Source organism: Scleropages formosus, chromosome 11 (genome assembly GCF_900964775.1).
Source record: "Scleropages formosus chromosome 11, fSclFor1.1, whole genome shotgun sequence".
NCBI lineage: Eukaryota > Metazoa > Chordata > Actinopteri > Osteoglossiformes > Osteoglossidae > Scleropages > Scleropages formosus.
In genome coordinates, this window is record NC_041816.1 from 21,210,815 (window position 1) to 21,228,417 (window position 17,603).

Below are 17,603 nucleotides of genomic sequence, written 5' to 3' on the forward strand. Positions count from 1 at the left end.
GCAAGTTACGGTTTTGTGTGTGAAACAGAGGCAAGAAATTAAATCATGTCGAGACCCAGACTCTGCAATAAGACAAGACAGTCGTGTTTGGAACATAAGGTTTGAAAAAGTTAATGTGATATGAAAATTCAACTCCAATGAACATCACATAAATTGCTGAACTCAGGGTCCTTACAAATAACAAATCAGTGTAGCCAGAGACAAACGAAGGTTTGCAACAAAAAAAATTCAATGTATATCAATGATTATGACCTTGTATAAAGAGGCTGGCGAGATTATCAGTTTTGTTGCTGTGTCAGTTGCAGTGAATATCTTTGTCCATCTTCCTACCTGCCTCAGTGCACTATCCAAGTCTTTGACTCCATAACAAGGACTCCCTGGCCTTGGCACTAGTGGCATGTTCCCATCAAAAGCATGCTACAGATGCCAGCACTCAAAGACACAATACCCTATAAATGTTCTCCATCAGGTTACTAAAGGGATGATACAATGCTAATTTATGCATACCTATATCACTCCCTTGAAAGATCCAATAGGCCATATGGACCAAATGCTCCCATGTAGGGTCACTTTTCCAAGTGCCAGTTTAAAAGGGACATCACACATCAGTTCCTTAGAGGAACTGTTATTCAACTACTGTGAATGGACTGGAAACAATGGACAAGACCTGAGCTGCAAAAAATCATACACTAACCTGAGGCTTTGCTTTCCAAATTCTCGTGTCCCTCCAAGTAATGAAATATTGATCACCTGATATATGTGATCATTCTAAAAATATGAGCATAATTTATTCACTTAACCTACTACCTGCTTTAATGGAATAAAATCATTGTAAGGTTCTTACCCATAAGACTACTTACCCTTAAGAAACGGTACAAAAAAATTCTACTTCCACAAATCAGATGAAGCTTGTCACAAAACAGGACAACAGGGATAGCAGGCCAACAACTGGAAATGTTTACAGCTAGGTGAACAATCTTTGCAAACACTGAAAAAACACAAGATTCTCCCACAGGGAGACAAAAAGTATGGTTTATTATACATTTGTCTGTTTTACGTTGAGAAACGTAGATACAGATAATTCAGCTAATCGGTCAAAAAAAAAAAAATCAGTTCATTAAATTACAACTTACAAAGCAGAACGCCAGTGTCTAAGTGTGACATCTGTTAGCAGACAGCATGTCTTCAGTATACAGTCAAGTTTTTTGGCAGGATACACAATTTATAAATTGCAGTCTTTTCCCTCTAAGTTAAATGATGTAATAAAAATAATTTAAAAACAGGTGTACTGAAAATGTAATTTTTCTATTTCAAATAGTTAAATTTCTTATTGTAGAAAAGAAAATCAAAAACTATTTTACCAGCCAGGATCAAAGTGCATGGACCATACAGCACACTGATTTAAATGAAACTCATGATGAATATGAAGAGCATGCTGATTTGGGATAAATGAAGAATTGTCATTAAGCCATAGACGGTAACATTGTTTAGTTAATAACAATCTGACAGTGTAAGCGAAAGTGACTAAAATGAGTTTCTTCATTATAACTTTATTATAGTGGCATGCATACTAGATACTAGAACCTTGGTGTTGGACAGACCAATTTCCAGGACCCCATATCACTACTTGTCTCCCAGTGTTTGGATTCAGCCCTTAACTGTTATACTACAGTCAGGCAAAAGTTTAACATGATAGCAACACTGACATGTAAACTTCCAATGGAAATAAATGAAGGGTGATGGACTTGTGGCTGCCTGGAATTGGACTCTTTTTGAAACAGTCCATGCAGCCCTATCTGTTCTCATTTTCCCTACCTCATCCCTACTAAACCCATCTTATGCTTATCTTGGTATTTACAAATCATGACAACCTGATACCAGAGTGTACCTTGGCCTCTTGAGCGAGTTGTTTCTTGATCAAGAGACTTATAACCCATAGATGTTCAACTGCTGTCCTTCAGAGGACAGTTTATTGGTCTTTGTTCAACCGCAGCTGCTCAGTTATATTAGTGAAATAATTAACCACTTCACCTGGTTTCACAAAATGTAATTGTTATGTTGTTATTGTAATTACAGTAAAAACTGCTTATATTTATCAGGTCAAGCCATTGCATGGTGCATGCAAAATGTATTGCACCTTATGTGCACACCTGCAGGGGCCATCTGCAGTCAGAAGGAGCACATACTCAAGCAGCAAATTGCACTGGAAAGAACTACAACTGGAAATTGGTGCAAATAACCACAAAATATTAGACATATTCTATGACAAATTTTACAGACACACAAGTGTCTGAAGAGAACAATGATAACTGTTCCACTAAAAGTTATTATTGCTATATAATGTAATATAAAATCATTTTGTGGAGGGATCTAATAAACTAAAAATCAGATGCCAGTATCGCATTTACAGTTACACAGATATAATAAACAAGTAACTTACTGAAGGTGTTTAATTCAGCTGAGGGTTCATCCATATGAGCCCTGTGACCTTCTGAACACATGAACATGGATAAAGCAGCTGAATTTTTATTATCCATTCCTCATAAGAGACCATCGGTGATTTCAAAACAGGAAGGCAAACTTGAGTCGTATCATACTGGCTGGAAAAATACTGTACAGTGGCATACATTTTTGCTCAGAACATTTTCACCACGAAGAGGATACGGACAACTCCATGGCACCTGGAGTGTTGTTTTTGTGTCGCTTGGATGAACCGGTTTGCATAACATTAGTTGCATAATTAGCAGCCGTCCTTTGGCAAACAGCAGGAGGCTCTGTGGTTATTAAGGTGTCATACAACAGGGCTTTCATGTTTATCACCTCATGTAGAGTACAGTTTGTGAGTAATCTGACATTTGTTATCCAATGAACTTCATATTATTATTATTATTATTATTATTATTATTACTAATAATAATAATACTGTTATCATTGTTTCTACTGTTGTTGTTGTGAAGTCATAAGAATTTAATGATAATCTGGTCAAAAAAATGCCAAGATAACACATAATAAAAATTTGACTATTGTGTAAATAATTATTATGTCGACATTTTCTGAAACTATTTTGAACAAGTGATGCCGCGGGCCTTAAAATAGGCATGATGCAGCAAATGTAAGTAAATAGAAGAATGCAGTTAAATATGACAGTTATGGTCACAGTGAAAGCAATTTCCCATCTGTACTGACTGGGTACATAACTACAAAAAATTGTTTTAGCATAACTGCCATCACACACTCTGCATTAGCTAGCTCTCTATTACCTAGTCAGGTGCTAGCTGTTGAAATTTTAACTATAATCCAAACATTTTGAAATCATTTATATTTAGCAGATGCTTGTCTCCAAAGTTACAAGTTAGTTGTAGACAGAAGGCCAGTGTGACACAAATGTAGCTCTTACATTACATTTATTTATTTAGCAGACACTTTTCTCCAAAGCAACTTCCAGTGAACTCTATGTAGCATTATCAGCCCACACACCTTATTCACCAAGGTGAGTTACACTGCTAGATACACTACTTACACTGGGTCATTCATCCATAAATCAGTGAAACACACTCTCTCTGTCACTTACACACTATGGGTGAACCTGAACAGCATGTCTTTGGACTGTGGGAGGAAACCAGAGCACCCAAAGAAAACCCATGCAGACACAGGGAGAACATGCAAACTCCACACAGACTGAGTAGGGATTGAACCCATATCCGCTCACACCACCCAGGCAGTGTGAGACAGCAGCACTGCTTGCTGTGCTCTCACTCACTCACTCACTCACTCACTGTCAACAACTGTTTATCCTAATGTAGGTTCATTGTGGCTCAGAACATATCCCAGTAACACAGGGTGCTGGCTTGGCAGGGTACACCCTGGACAGGACACATCCCATCAGAGGGTATTTTTTTCAGACAATGTCATTTATGTAACAAGATCAGATATAATCATAATATGACTGTAAAGCCATTGGTACTCTTGTACAGGATGCCCTAGCAGATTTTGTAGTTGTGAAGCAAGAAATGTAGCATTCTTGAAATGAACTTCACTGGTTGAAAATCAGCATAAACAAAAATGAACACTGGTCACCCATACACTGTACACCATCACAACACGGCAGAAAAAGACACAGAACTCATCACACCCTAAATATGAGCTGCACTTCCAACACTTCTGGTTAGCTAAATCTATTCCAAGAATGAGACAATCACTCCACCTGCATAATGTGTGGTAAAGATACAGTGCAGCTGTTTCCAGGAAAGATGCTTTCAGCTCTCAAAAAAAATATCACACTCTGTGTGAGCCTTTATCCGTTTGTTCAGCTAATTTAGTGAGTGCACAAAACACAAATGGCAGCCCAGGCACTCACAAAGAATATAAAACTTACACTTAATTTTGCATAATCATAAAACAACTCCTAAGGAAAGGCAGTTAATCCCACGAAACCAATTTCTGTCATATACATTGTGACAGCACATTATTAATATTATTCATAATTTATATTGTTGTGGTATGGATTTTTATCATTGATTTTTACACAAATCATGTGATCCAGTGAATGGACTGCAGTATTTACTACAGTATAACTAACAAAACAGAAGTGGACTTCTTGTGTTGGAATCGGTTACCTTTCTTTTGGCCCACAATTGAAAAGCTCTTTACTCATTAAATGCAGACAACCTTTGTTCACTGCTACTTTTTCGGAAAACGAGATACGAAAATGACCTAAAATATATTTTCACTATTCTAATTTAGAGTGCTCTCAAAACAAACTCAGTAATGTTCACTCACCGAGGTCTGCTTCTGATTTTCATTACAGTTTCCAGATTTAACTGCTGTTGGAACGTTAACTGCTTTTGGACTTAGCACAGATTTATGGAAGTAAAAAGTCTGTAGTTTGTTACATTTTTGGCCTTAAAAATCACAGTATACGGCTGCCTGATGTCTAAATATTCTAACATGAAGGAACAGGACTGAAGAGTAAATGAAATGCAGCAATGAGACCCAAGAGCTGCTACTTTCTTTCTGGCACTGGATGACATACATGTTTGATTACTTTGGTCTACCCGTAAAATAAATTTGGCTTCAATCTGAGATTTTCTTTAAATTCATCTGGTAACCAGATTTTCATTTGCATTTTAGTGGTCACACTGAATCTAATGCATTATATACACTGCTCAACATGGGAATACAGCTTCTTGAGTTCTTTTCCCTTGTTCATTTGGGTTCATTTCTCTAGTATTTTTTTCTTTTCAAAACTGTTAATTTGCCAGTTTTGTTCTCAGTTTTTCCTAGCCCCGTAATCAAGTGGTCCAGCCATTGTCTAGACATAGAGTCATTCAAGGGATTTGCAAGAAATCTACCAAAAAAGCACACAGGAAATAATAGCATCTTTTAAATACACTGGGCTGCAGCTGCAATTCTGACTTCATCAAGCTGCAATGTACAAAAAAATTTTGTATCAGTTAATTAAAAAAACAGTTCAGATAAGCTTGAGTGGAATTATTACATCAAAGATCAAAGCAAAACTATAAATAAGTGATGTTAACTGCTGGTGTGTATGTGTTTAATAGCAAGTTATACATTAAAACCATAATAAAGCTACAACATTGCTTAGAAATTATGTTTTTTCTGGTCTTCTTGGCTGAGATACCATGTCTGCTTTCTAACATTTCTTATCTGGAATGCTAAAATAAAGTTTTGAGCTTCAGCACATGCATTCAACCATCTATAGGAGTGGTGGAGGTGTACATGGCCAGAAATGTGGTAGAAGAAAATATCTGCAGAAAAAAAGCCTGGTATACTAGCAGTGAAATACATATGGATTTCATTTCAAGCTGAAACACAATCAAACGCACACATATTTCATGAAACCGCAGTGAGGGAAAGCTGAATTTAAAAAAAAAAAAAAAAGGAGAAAAGGTTTCATTGTGTAGGTCTGGGAAACGTATGAAATGTTAAGACAAATAGCAGACAGACATACCTGTGCTGACAACTTGTGTCATTTTATCGGGTTGTTCTTCAGGAAGACCTCGAGTTGGCATCTCTGAGGGTGCAGAAAAGTCCACTGAATAACAGGAAAGTCCACGTACCCGAAGCCTACAATATTTCCCCAGAATGTTTTCATTGGTCATGTAAAGGGATTTTTCACTTTTGTGTAGTAAAGGGACAAAAAAAGCTCTTCGACCGGCGCCGAAAGGACACATTCCTGACAGATGAAGTTCTCCTCCAAACTTTTCCCTCCTTTTTTTGCAGATACCAACAGACACTACATATGGACTACACAGGAAACACAATTTCTACCAACTGGCAAAAATTCAAGCTGGGGTATGAATTTCATCCACTGCATCCTTTAAAATGAAGAAGAAATTGGATTTTTTGTGCTCTATATACTGTCATTTGGACATATCTACTGAAGGGCATTTTTTTTACAGGTACCTTTTGACGCATCTCTTATAACTGAGCATCTGGTTATTCAACACCAATTTATGTTATTTCACTACTTAGGAATGCTACTAGTTTATTATGTGTAGCTTTTCTAACGTTATTGTCGGGATACGTTCACTTCTGGTGCCCAGCAGATGTTACTGCAATTATTTCATGTGGAATGTGGGTTTTTTTTCATCGAAAACTTAGAAAGAGTGACTATATATTGTAGCTTTATTCTTTATTTCATAGCAAAAACGTACAGACAACTTTACTTTGTGCAAAACGGTTTTGAAATAAACTGTAACCTTATTTGAAACTGGCGGAGAGGTGAAACTCAGATGCTTCAGTTCATAACGTGCTTCCCTGTAGTATACTCCCTGTGTGTGTGTGCGCGCGTGTATGCGCTCGCGTGTGTGCGCGCGTGTGTGTGTGTGTGAGTGCGTGTGTGTGTGAGTGCGTGTGTTCTCCCGGGTGCTGATTAGCCACCTTGCGGCGTACTATAGTGCAAACGAGTTATACTTTATTGCATAACAGCAAAAAATACAAGATGTCTTTCTCCACCACTCTGCTTGAATTTTCAAAGTGACAAGAAACATATAAAGTGCTTTTGCATCACTTATCTTTTGAAGTTAAAGAGGACAATTTAGTAAGCCGCTTTATTTTTCAACGAGTAACAATATCTTTGTTCGTAAATAAATATTTTTTTGTATATTTTTCAGTCTTAACATCGAGCTGGTGATTTCGGTTTCGGGGACTGTTTTTTTTTCGTTTACAACGGAAACCATTAAACAAAATATAACTAATCTGATTGCGAAATCACTGTATACAGCATATATTATATATATTATATATATATATATACATATATACGCTATCTAATTTTGCTGTGGAAATTAGGCATCAAATTTGAAGAAAAAAACGGCAAAATATCTTGTGCATTTTCTCTCAAAGTAAAAAATAATCCAAGTATCACCGTCTTCTGTACACTAATGACATCGAGATCGAAACACTTATGAACGTAGACCTAAATTGCATTGTTTGTTTGTTTTTTTCCTTTTTTTTGTTTTTTTAAATCACACGTCCGTCTGAAGGGATCTGGGATTCGTGTTGTTTTTCCTAACGATCTCTGTGCCGTTTCCTTTGCTAGGACTTTGTTTCTCTGCGCCGCATAAGGACTCGGTGACCCCTTCCTCCATCTCCATGTATTCGGCTTTATCCCCAACTGAGGAGGCCGAGGGAGATCCCTTGAACTTCTTCAGGAAGTTTGTGGGGAAATAGGGACACGGAGGCATGTTCTGCACCATCGGTGTTTGGTCTTCGTTGTCGGTCTCTCTGTGGTAAAAATAATTGAAGTTGGACACAATGACCGGGACGGGCAGAGCTATGGTTAACACACCGGCTATGGCACAGAGGGAGCCCACGATTTTACCGCCGACCGTTATCGGCTTCATGTCCCCGTATCCGACCGTCGTCATGGTAACGACCGCCCACCAAAACGCGTCGGGGATGCTCGTGAACTGCGACGTGGGCTCGTCCGCTTCGGCGAAATACACCGCGCTGGAGAACAGTATAACCCCGATGACGAGGAAAAAAATGAGCAGCGCCAGCTCCCTCATGCTGGCTCGCAGTGTGTGGCCGAGGATCTGCAGACCCTTCGAGTGCCTGGAGAGCTTGAAGATGCGAAAGACCCTGACGAGTCGAATTATCCTCAAGATAGCAAAGGTCATCGCTTGCTGTCCGTTGCCTTGCTGCTGGGCAAGATCCGTGCCGAGGGTGATGAAATAAGGCAAAATTGATACGATGTCGATGGAATTCATAATGTTCTTAAAGAAAGCCGCTTTGCTTGGGCTGGCAAAGAAGCGCACTATAATCTCAAAGGAGAACCAAATGATGCACACCGTCTCCACGATGAAAAAGGGGTCGTTGAACGGCGTAAATCCGCTGCTGTCCGCACTTGTTGAATGGTTGCCGACGGCGCCCAGGAAATCCTTCTCGTCCCTGAACTCCGGCAAAGTTTCCAAGCAGAAAATGACAATAGATATAACAATAACTAGGACGGACACCACCGCGATTCCTCGAGCGGGGCTCGAGCTCTCGGGGTATTCGAAAAGGAGCCAGATCTGACGTTTGAACTCGTCCTCCGGCAACGGCTTTTCCTCCTCCTTGACAAATCCCTCGTCCTCCCGAAACTTGAGCATGGCATCCTCGCCCAGTTCATAGAACTTGACTTCCTCTGAAAATATATCAAAGGGCACATTGACAGGTCTCTTTAGTCTCCCGCCCGACTGGTAGTAATAAAGGATCGCGTCGAAGCTGGGCCGATTCCTGTCGAAGAAGTACTCGTTCCTGAGCGGATCGAAGTACCTGATCCGTTTGTCGGGATCCCCCAGCAGTGTGTCGGGGAACTGAGTGAGAGTTTTCAGCTGCGTCTCAAACTTCAGTCCGGACACGTTAATGACGACTCTTTCGCAGCAGCCGTACTCACTGTACACGTTTTCGTAGCTGGAGCGAGGGCGCCTGTCAGTGAAGGAAACCGTCTCCTCTTCATCATCCATGTTACAGCCGCGAGCACTTTTTCGCTTCTCCGTGCTCTTAACGCCGCCGCCGCCGCCTCCTCCTCCTCCTCCTCCTCCGTCGGCTTCCTCTTCTGCTCCTTCTTCTTCTTCTTCTTCTTCTTCGCCTTCCGCCTCGTCCTCTTCTATCATAATTTCGTCCTCGGACCCGAGCAGCGCCAACTCCGAGTGGCGCAAGTCCCCGCCGAGAGCCCGACGGCTTCTCCTCCGCTGCTCCGCGCCCCGTTGCTTTTTCCTCGCTCTGGGAACGTGCTGCTGCGGCTCGTGCGGCTGCTGAGGCTGCTGCGAGGAGGAGGGGCGCGAGGCGGCGCCAGCGCCGCTGTTGTTGGCGTGCGACGAGGAGGCGGCGCGAGACTGATGCTGTTGGTTGCCTTGGTTGTTGGCGTGATAGCCGGAGGACCCCCCTCCTCCTTCTGCACCCGACGCGCCTTCGGCAGCCGCCGCCGCCGCCGCCGCCGCCGCTCGCGAATGCGCCTGCCGTTCCCTCCCGCGCTCTCGCTCCCTGGCGCGCGCCTGGGCGTATCCGTAAGGCAGGTGGGTGCTGCACCCGCCGCTTTCCGCACCTACCATGGCGAACTCCATTTTGTTTTTGGTGCTTTTGTTGTTCTCGATCGGAGGGTTCAAAAAAAAAGATTAGGGAAAAAAAAAAAAAAAGATTGTTTCGCACTGAAGTCCTGTTTCAGGGCGGGGGAAGCCGCTGGTCCGCTAGGCAACGCATTGTCAGAAGCGCGCACCTGTCGTTCTGTGCAGGCAGCGGGGACTTAACGCCAGTTGCGATGCTCTTCGCCTTTGCATCAACGCTCCAGGTGCGATGCCATTCTAGCAACATTGTTCCATAAGTTACTTACGGTCTCAGGTTCCAATTCAAAGTTCCCCTGCCAAGATCCCAACCTGTCGACAATTCAGCTCCAACGATCGCCAGTGTGCATGGAAAAACTTCTTTCTCCGATCATAACGTCACAGCCCCCAAAAGCATCAAAAAACAGAAGCATCAATATTGCAGTTCAAGGTGCACGGGCTGGTCCGCTTCTATCAACTGTCTTGAAGCATCTCCGCATACAGTCCACGTAATCTTTCCACAATACAAGAAACACTCCTTAAAGACAAATAATGTCTCCCATCTCCCTCACTCCTTCCCTCCCTCTCTCCCAAAAAAATCAATTCTCTTATGTCCTTCACGTTGTTAACTCCTTGAATGTCGAAGCGCGCAGACATAGGGCGAATTACTGCTTTAATGTATTATTTATTGGTCAGGAATTTTAGGAGGTGTGGCGTCGATCGCTAGTATGTCCAGATCTGCGAGGTTTAGTCCAACATCTACGATGAAAAGAAATGAGTGTTGTTATTGACAAAAGCATATATTATATATTTACAAAAAAATATTGCCCATTAAGCCCCAGCGCATTTCCCACGGAGCAATGATCGAAGTCACGTCTTATTGAGCAAAACAATATAATAAAAACAACGACCAGCTCAACAGGAGATCTCAGTGTTATTACAATTCGCTACAGAAGACACGGTATCATGCATGGTGTTTAAATGCAGACACTCCTCCGTCCACGCATGCCACCCCCCCCCCCCCCCCCCCCCACCGTGTGCTCCAAAATACATTGATTTAGTCAGACATGCTACTTACATATAAAAAAAAGCCTCACAAAACATCTTCGCTCCCCTCCTTGTTCAATGAAAATCGATGCTGTAAATGAGCGAGGCTGCAGTTTTCAGGTTTTGCACAATTCCCATTATGTAAAAAAAAAAAAAAAAAAAAAAAAAAAAAAATCGTCAATGGATTTATCCTTGTGAAAATTTAACCTTTTCGGTGCGTCTGTCGCGCTCAAGGGTTCGCACTTTTCTTGACGCGCCTCAATAGGACGATGTTGGCAGCTGACGGCGAAATAAGAGCGAAAACACAAACATTGGCGCCGAGCCTCGTTCACCCACGACCGAACGGGCGAATGAATAAACAAAATCAAAGCGCACGTGAGAGCAGCGTTCCGACTCGAGGCATCGCCGTGGACGGCATCCTCAGCGCAGCCTCAAGGTGATGCAGCTGTTCGTAACGTAATTCAACAGGACCAGTCATCGCTCCCTCCTCACCTTGCAGAAACAATCGGTGCCGCCGCTGCATCGAGTCTTGCAAAAAAAAAAAAAAAAAAGTAAATAAATAAAGAACGATTACCACTGTGTTCGTACAATGAGTGATTTAGCACAGCTCGTAGTGACGCTCGCGGCGTAACGCGCAAAAGTTTGACAATGTCATGTGAAATAAGGTGAGTGAGAGTAACGCCTCGGCGCAGATGCTCATCTCCATTCGCCGTCGTGCCGCTTGTGTTGCTGAGACGCACAGCTTGGCTGGGCATGTTCCTTCGGCCTTAGATCATCCCTCAGTGGCTGCATTGTGACATTGCACTAATGAGTGTCATACTGCAGTCTCACACTTGAGCAGCTAAGTCATTTGTTGCCCTTTAAACCTCCCCGTGTAGTTACTTGCAAGCCAAGGTGTCTTTTTTTACCAACAAATATATGTCCTATGCTAATGCGTGTGGTATTCTGAAGTGATTTATTTTTTTTCTCCTCCCAGGAGCTCTCACCAAATTTATCTTTTCCTGTTAAGGTTGTAAAAACCAGTAAACTAGATGCAAATGAAGGTAAGGTGCCCAGAGAGAAAATGCCAGGTCATGGAGTTTGGCTGTGCGTCCAAGCCCCCCCCCCCATACCCTTTGAACATAATGCTGTGGAATTTTAATGAGTTCAGTGAGTCAGGAGTTTGGTTTAATTGCTCATCTGGACATGTCGCAGTCCCTCCAGAATTGTCATTTTTAGTGGAAACGTATGTTTGCTACATAAGCATTTACAGTACTTCACATTTACATTAATTTGTTTAACAGATACCTTTGTCTAAAGTGACTTACTGTGCAGGTACTGTGCAATTAGCTAGGATAAAACTAGTAGGGATACATAACTTGCTTAAAATTAAACAACGCAATCAAATGTTAAATATGTATTTTCTGTGGAGCAAAAATATCTCTTACTGAAAATATTCTAAGCAGTTATAATGACACTGATCAAAAATACTACAAGTCCCAGGGATTTTACACACCTTCTACTGTACCTTTTAAAAGCTTACTGAATGATCTCAGCATCAGTGAAGAAAATCAGAGATGTGCAACTTTGAACGACTGAGTCTGCTAAGCAACTGCAATAGTGTCAGGCACGGGTACTGGAGACAGGTGAGCAGAGGACCCGGTCGCGGGTTGGTTTTATTCTAGCAGTCAGGTTTGAAGGACAAGACTTGATCAAGATCAGGAACAGGCGAAGGTCTTTCTGGGTGTGAATGTCACAATGCAGGCGATCCAAACTCGGTAGTCGTAAAGAACAGGCAAGGGACAAAGAGCAACAACGCTGAGACTGCAAGGGCACAAAACGATTGCAAGAATCCGCATTGACATGTGGGCACGGGGCTCCTTTTATCCTGGGTCTTCTTAATTGGCTGCAGGTGTTGCCGCTTTGCTTGTTCCCAGGGGAGTGACAAATAGAATGCAAACAGAACAACGTACAATTTAATATAGGTTTTGTTCAGTGATGGGGTATCAATACAAAGACACACACACACTTTCTGAACCACTTGTCCCATACGGGGTCACGGGGAACCGGAGCCTAACCTGGCAACTCAGGGCATAAGGCTAGAGGGGGAGGGGAAACACCCAGGACAGGCCACCAGTCTGTCACAGGGCACCTCAAGCAGGACTCGAACCCCAGACCCACTGGAGAGTAGGACCCGGTCCAACCCACTGCGCCACCGCACCCCCACTCAATACAAAGACATTCCTCAGTTTTTCAATAATCCATTGGTTACCTTTCTGGAAGCTTTATAAACTCAGCCTTTCTGTTGTAGCAGTGCTGATTCCACATACAAACTTCTTTTTGCCCATTTTATCCAAACATTGTCTTGATATGTTTAGTTTGTCTGTTTGATACTTTCGATTAATAGTGGTTTAATTCTTTGACTTCCAAAGACTCCTCCACAATGCCAAAGTAATTATGCACGGTATCATAAATACACACACGCATTTGCATACAATATCCAACAGGAATTTTCAAACAGAAATCCTTCATAATGTAACGATGAGAAAATTTTGAATCTGCATTCTACTGATCATCCCCCCCGCCCCGACATCACCATGTGCTCCCCTTCCTGATTTCAGGTCTGTGAACTGTTACTCAGTATAACAGCACACCACATTATTTTCACATCAGAATTGAACCAAAATAGATCTTGAAATGTTGAAAATGTCATTTTAAAGCAGTGATTAAATAAGGGAAACTGTGCTTGTTAATCACACAATGATATCGGTGCTTCCGTGTTTATTGATGGTGGCAAATACAGGTCAGTGCAGCATTCCTCTCTCGCTGTACATTATACCACACACAGGTCACATACAGCAGACGTCTCTTCCAAGGTGGGTGACGGAATGAGTTATATCTACTGAGTGCCAAAACGCCGCAGTGGCTAATTCCCCTTCTCAGTAAATCTGGTGCCTGAGTGATTTACAACAGTAATGGACAGACCTCCGAGAGAAGGAGATGCAAGTTTTAATATACTAATGCATTGTCTGATTAAATCAGAGGAAAATCATACAGCTATTACACACACTTAAGATGTTTTAGTGTGATGTCAAAACTGGATAAATATTTAAAAGAATTATAATAGGAAGCAGTTCACGAAGCAGTCACTGGTTACCCTGAAAAGACAAGGTATGAGCAATCCCTTTCAGATCTTCCTCCATTTTAGTTCTGATGTAACTCTTCCGTGGAAATCTCCCCGTGAAGTTTTCAGCCCCATCATTATATTGCATAACAGGGAACAAAAGCATGGCCCAGTCAAATGAATGCTTCAAACTGAAAATAATGATGCGCTCTCTTAGCCTTCGTGCTCTCAGCCAAATAGATCCGCTGTCATCATAGAAGTTTCTCGTTTTGCTCGTGCTGATGCGTGGGAGTGCTGACCTTGGATCCTTGTTCCATCCCAGGCAGCGAGGAAAGAAAATCCTGATATTTTGGTTACATTGAGGTTTTGTGCTGAAAGTGCTCTCTGCATCGCTGTGACAACAATCCTTAAGGTGTGTCTCCCCTCCACACAGGAAGGGAAAGCCCTTATTGGCTAAAAATGCTCTTTGGGTCTTCCCTGCAGCCAGCGTTAGCCAGGCGAAAGGATAAAAGCCAGTGGACGCAGGTCACTGGATACCGTGGTAGGAATCCAACAGGTGAGGACACTTGCCTTTCCATGTTTTTCTTTACACTGTTCTTTCTGTCGTGCCTCACTTCTTCTCTTTTTCTCCTCAAGTAGCTGAGTCCAGCACAATTTATTTTCCCTGTCTTGGAAATAAATTCCACCTGTTAAAACTAAGATCCCAATAATCGATTGTTTGTTTTTTTGTAAAAACTCTCAGGTTGAAAAGGGAATTTCTGGTTTCAGCAGCTATGAGGTATTAATTTGAGACAGTGCTCATTGGTCTTGGGAAATTGAAGGGAAGAGAACATGAAGCTCATTGTTTTCTGATGTTTTCTTCAAAATGCTGAGCCAAGAGCTCACTTGTCTATTTCAGAAGTCTTAAACCATATAGGAGTGCAGACTGACATGTCAGCCTTTTTTCTTTCTTTTTTTTTTTTTTAACAGCAGGGGCTTGAGCTTGTCTGCTGCTGCATCCTTTTTCGTTGCTGCCATCAGTGGTGAACTCATGATGGTCTGTATGCGGTTGGTTGTCGTGGCAATGTGTTGGGCAGTGGTGGGGGCTGATCCTCACTGCGACTTGACCAACATCTCCATTTCCATGGGGATCGAGGAGTGTGGAAATTGCATCACCATCAACACAACCTCCTGCACTGGCTGGTGCTTCAGCGAGGTACCGTGATCTTCACAAATACATTTCCTTTTCTGCTGCAGTGGAAACATCTTTTTTTTTCCTCAAAGGACAATTCGTTTTGCAGCATCAAAATAAAAACCTACAGAGCAAAATACAACTACAGGAAAGGACCACCAAAATATCACATATCAGAATGCATTAGAATAAACAAATAATATGTGATATCAGAAAAAAAAAATACAGTATTGTTATATCTCTTCCGCAAGCACACTTTACCATGATACTTTTATCTCACCTTTCAAGAAAGGAAAGCTTGAGAGTATAAAGCATCTTATTACAAAGTGCCTACCAGTTAGTACAGCAGTACCCTTGTTGTTACACCAAAATACTGACCGCCTAATTTAGCGATCATGCCAACAGGTGGTGCGATGATGTGGAGGTCATAACATTCTGTACCATTTCATCATTTACAGTATCCTATGCACCGGAACTCCATGTCTCCATATTTTCAGCATACCTGCAACTTCAAGGAGGTCACCTATGAGTCAGTCACCTTGCCAGACTGCCCAGAAGGAGTGGACCCCAACTTCACATACCCAGTGGCCCTCAGCTGCGAGTGCAACCAGTGCAATACAGACACCACAGAATGCGGAAAAGTCAACGTGGTTTCAGGATGTCTGAGGCACTAGAGCCTACCTGGAGCATGAAAGAAGGCAAGACTGATCTAGCAAAAAAATATTTCTTAAATATCCTCAATTAGAGGATTCACATATTATTATATTATAAATAATTATTTATGTCTCTTGTTTTTTTTGGGATGCGTCTCTCATATTAGACCAGCATGTTTCAAAGAAGTTGGAAAGTCTTTCTCCTAACAAGTGAAACTGTATACCATTAAACTAGTTTTACTGTTGCAGTCTTGCTTTCACTTACTTTCTATGCAATTATTGCTTGTTATCACTATGATACAACAGATGAGAAATAGATTTCATATATAACCATCACAATGTCATTAAGTGATTAACTCCATACCCTTAGTCACTAGCTACCAAAAGACCTTTCAGATTACTTGTACAGTCAATACAATGGTTATGGACTTGGACTTGCCACTTTAAGGATGACAGATCATTTCTCATGAAGTCTAATGAAGCCTGAGTTGCTCTCAGACTTCATTAGAAGTTGCAGTTTTACAACTCTTTAAAGATAAACACCATATAACAATTGGTATAATAATAATAATAATAATAATAATAATAATCAACCAATGTCAACAACAGTTTGTCCCAAGCCGGGTCACGGCAAGCCGGACACTATCCTGGAAACACAGGACTCAAGGCTGAAGGGGGGAGGGAAACACCCTGGACGGGACACCAGTCCATTGCAAGGCACCCCAAGCAGGACTTGAACCCCCGTACCCACCACACAGCAGTCACCACACCCACCTAATAATAATAATAATAATAATAATAATAATGTTTAAAGGGGAGTTCCTGGAAAACTTGAGCCTTACAAATCTTCTTGTACACAAATGAGGCTACTAGTCTCGATGTATAATAGCCTAGACCCAAGCTTGGACTAAGTGACGCTGAGCAGTGACACAGGGCTGTCTGAATACTGTACAAAGAAAGTCAGGTTTAAGTATTCAGCTCGACTGGCTCCAAAGTCAGCCATCTGCATCTCACGCTGCTCCAGCAGTGGCGTGCCAAGCTTGATGAGGAGCTCTTTGGTCCTCGAGAAGCTCTCCCGACTGCCAGAGCGGAGGGGTAGGGGGAGCTGGCCGCAGTAGCTGGCATTAAAATAGCTATATACTCACTGGTGTGCTTAAAGAGCATTCACATTACTTCTGTCGGCTGCCGACGGTTTGCATGGGAAATGTGTTGGCTGTAGAAAGGTAGAGGTAAGTTAAAAAAACTGCAGCAAAAAACATCTGGTGTGTGAAACACCTTATTTTAGCTGAAAAGTAATTCTGTGCAGTGGGGGTGCGGTGGCGCAGTGGGTTGGACCACAGTCCTGCTTTCCAGTGGGTCTGGGGTTCAAATCCTGCTTGGGGTGCCTTGTGACGGACTGGCGTCCCGTCCTGGGTGTGTCCCCTCCCCTTCTGGCCTTACGCCCTGTGTTACCGGGTAGGCTCCGGTTCCCTGTGACCCCGTATGGGACAAGCGGTTCTGAAAATGTGTGTGTGTAATTCTGTGCAATATAATAATGCAGTATCCCAAAACTCCACATTTCTAATGACAGGCAGGTCTTTCCTAATAAATCTTCTTTTAGTTGTATGACACACTTATTCTAGCACTGGGAGAGAATTTCATAAAGCAGGAATGAATAGAGAGTTAATAAAACTATTGTTTTACAAGGGGGTTTGTTAAAATATATTGGTGGGGTAACTTCCCCTATTTAGAACATATCTGCCTTGCAAGTTGTAACTAACAGAAACGAATTATGTGTAGAATTGCCCGAAATGTCACCTCATGAGTTGCTCTGGAGCAGTTATTTATTAAATCAATAGCCGTTTAATCTACTGATTCAATCAAGTAATATTGCACTTGTCCTCATACAGCGAATGGCAAATGTAATTTTACGCTGTTAGATGTCAATAACTATAATGACAGTATATAGGTTACATTATTTGTCAATTTTATTTGCTGTAAGCTGTCCAAGGACAGACCAAAAATGTTTTGACATTTAGATTGCAAACTGGCCTTGGTGTGTACTGATGTGTTCATAAGTACCGCCTTTCATTCTGGAGTTT

At 41.9% G+C, this 17,603-nt stretch overlaps 2 protein-coding genes across 3 annotated transcripts in view; one reads left to right on the forward strand and one right to left on the reverse strand.

The window, feature by feature from the left end:
- Positions 1-9,572, reverse strand: part of LOC108940794 (potassium voltage-gated channel subfamily A member 1-like) — a 61,483-nt gene extending 51,911 nt beyond the window's left edge. For both annotated transcript variants that reach the window (XM_018763161.2, XM_018763160.2), the window contains exons 1-2: positions 7,814-9,572; positions 5,972-6,034 (exon numbers count right to left, since the gene is read on the reverse strand). In XM_018763161.2, coding sequence (XP_018618677.2) covers positions 5,972-6,034; positions 7,814-9,572 — 1,822 coding nt within the window. The remainder of the gene's footprint in view (positions 1-5,971; positions 6,035-7,813) is intronic.
- Positions 9,487-15,543, forward strand: fshb (follicle stimulating hormone subunit beta). Its single transcript, XM_029256312.1, has 4 exons — positions 9,487-9,524; positions 14,132-14,254; positions 14,668-14,893; positions 15,328-15,543. The coding sequence occupies exons 3-4, from the start codon at positions 14,729-14,731 to the stop codon at positions 15,541-15,543; spliced, it is 381 nt and encodes a 126-aa protein (XP_029112145.1). The 5' UTR covers positions 9,487-9,524; positions 14,132-14,254; positions 14,668-14,728.
- Positions 15,544-17,603: the final 2,060 nt, after the last annotated feature.

Bases quoted from the DNA above. Each gene is read 5' to 3' on its own strand.
- fshb (XM_029256312.1), top strand. From the start codon at position 14,729: ATGATGGTCTGTATGCGGTTGGTTGTCGTGGCAATGTGTTGGGCAGTG. The intron at 14,894-15,327 runs GTACCGTGATCT...CATCATTTACAG, and splicing joins CTGGCTGGTGCTTCAGCGAG to TATCCTATGCACCGGAACTC.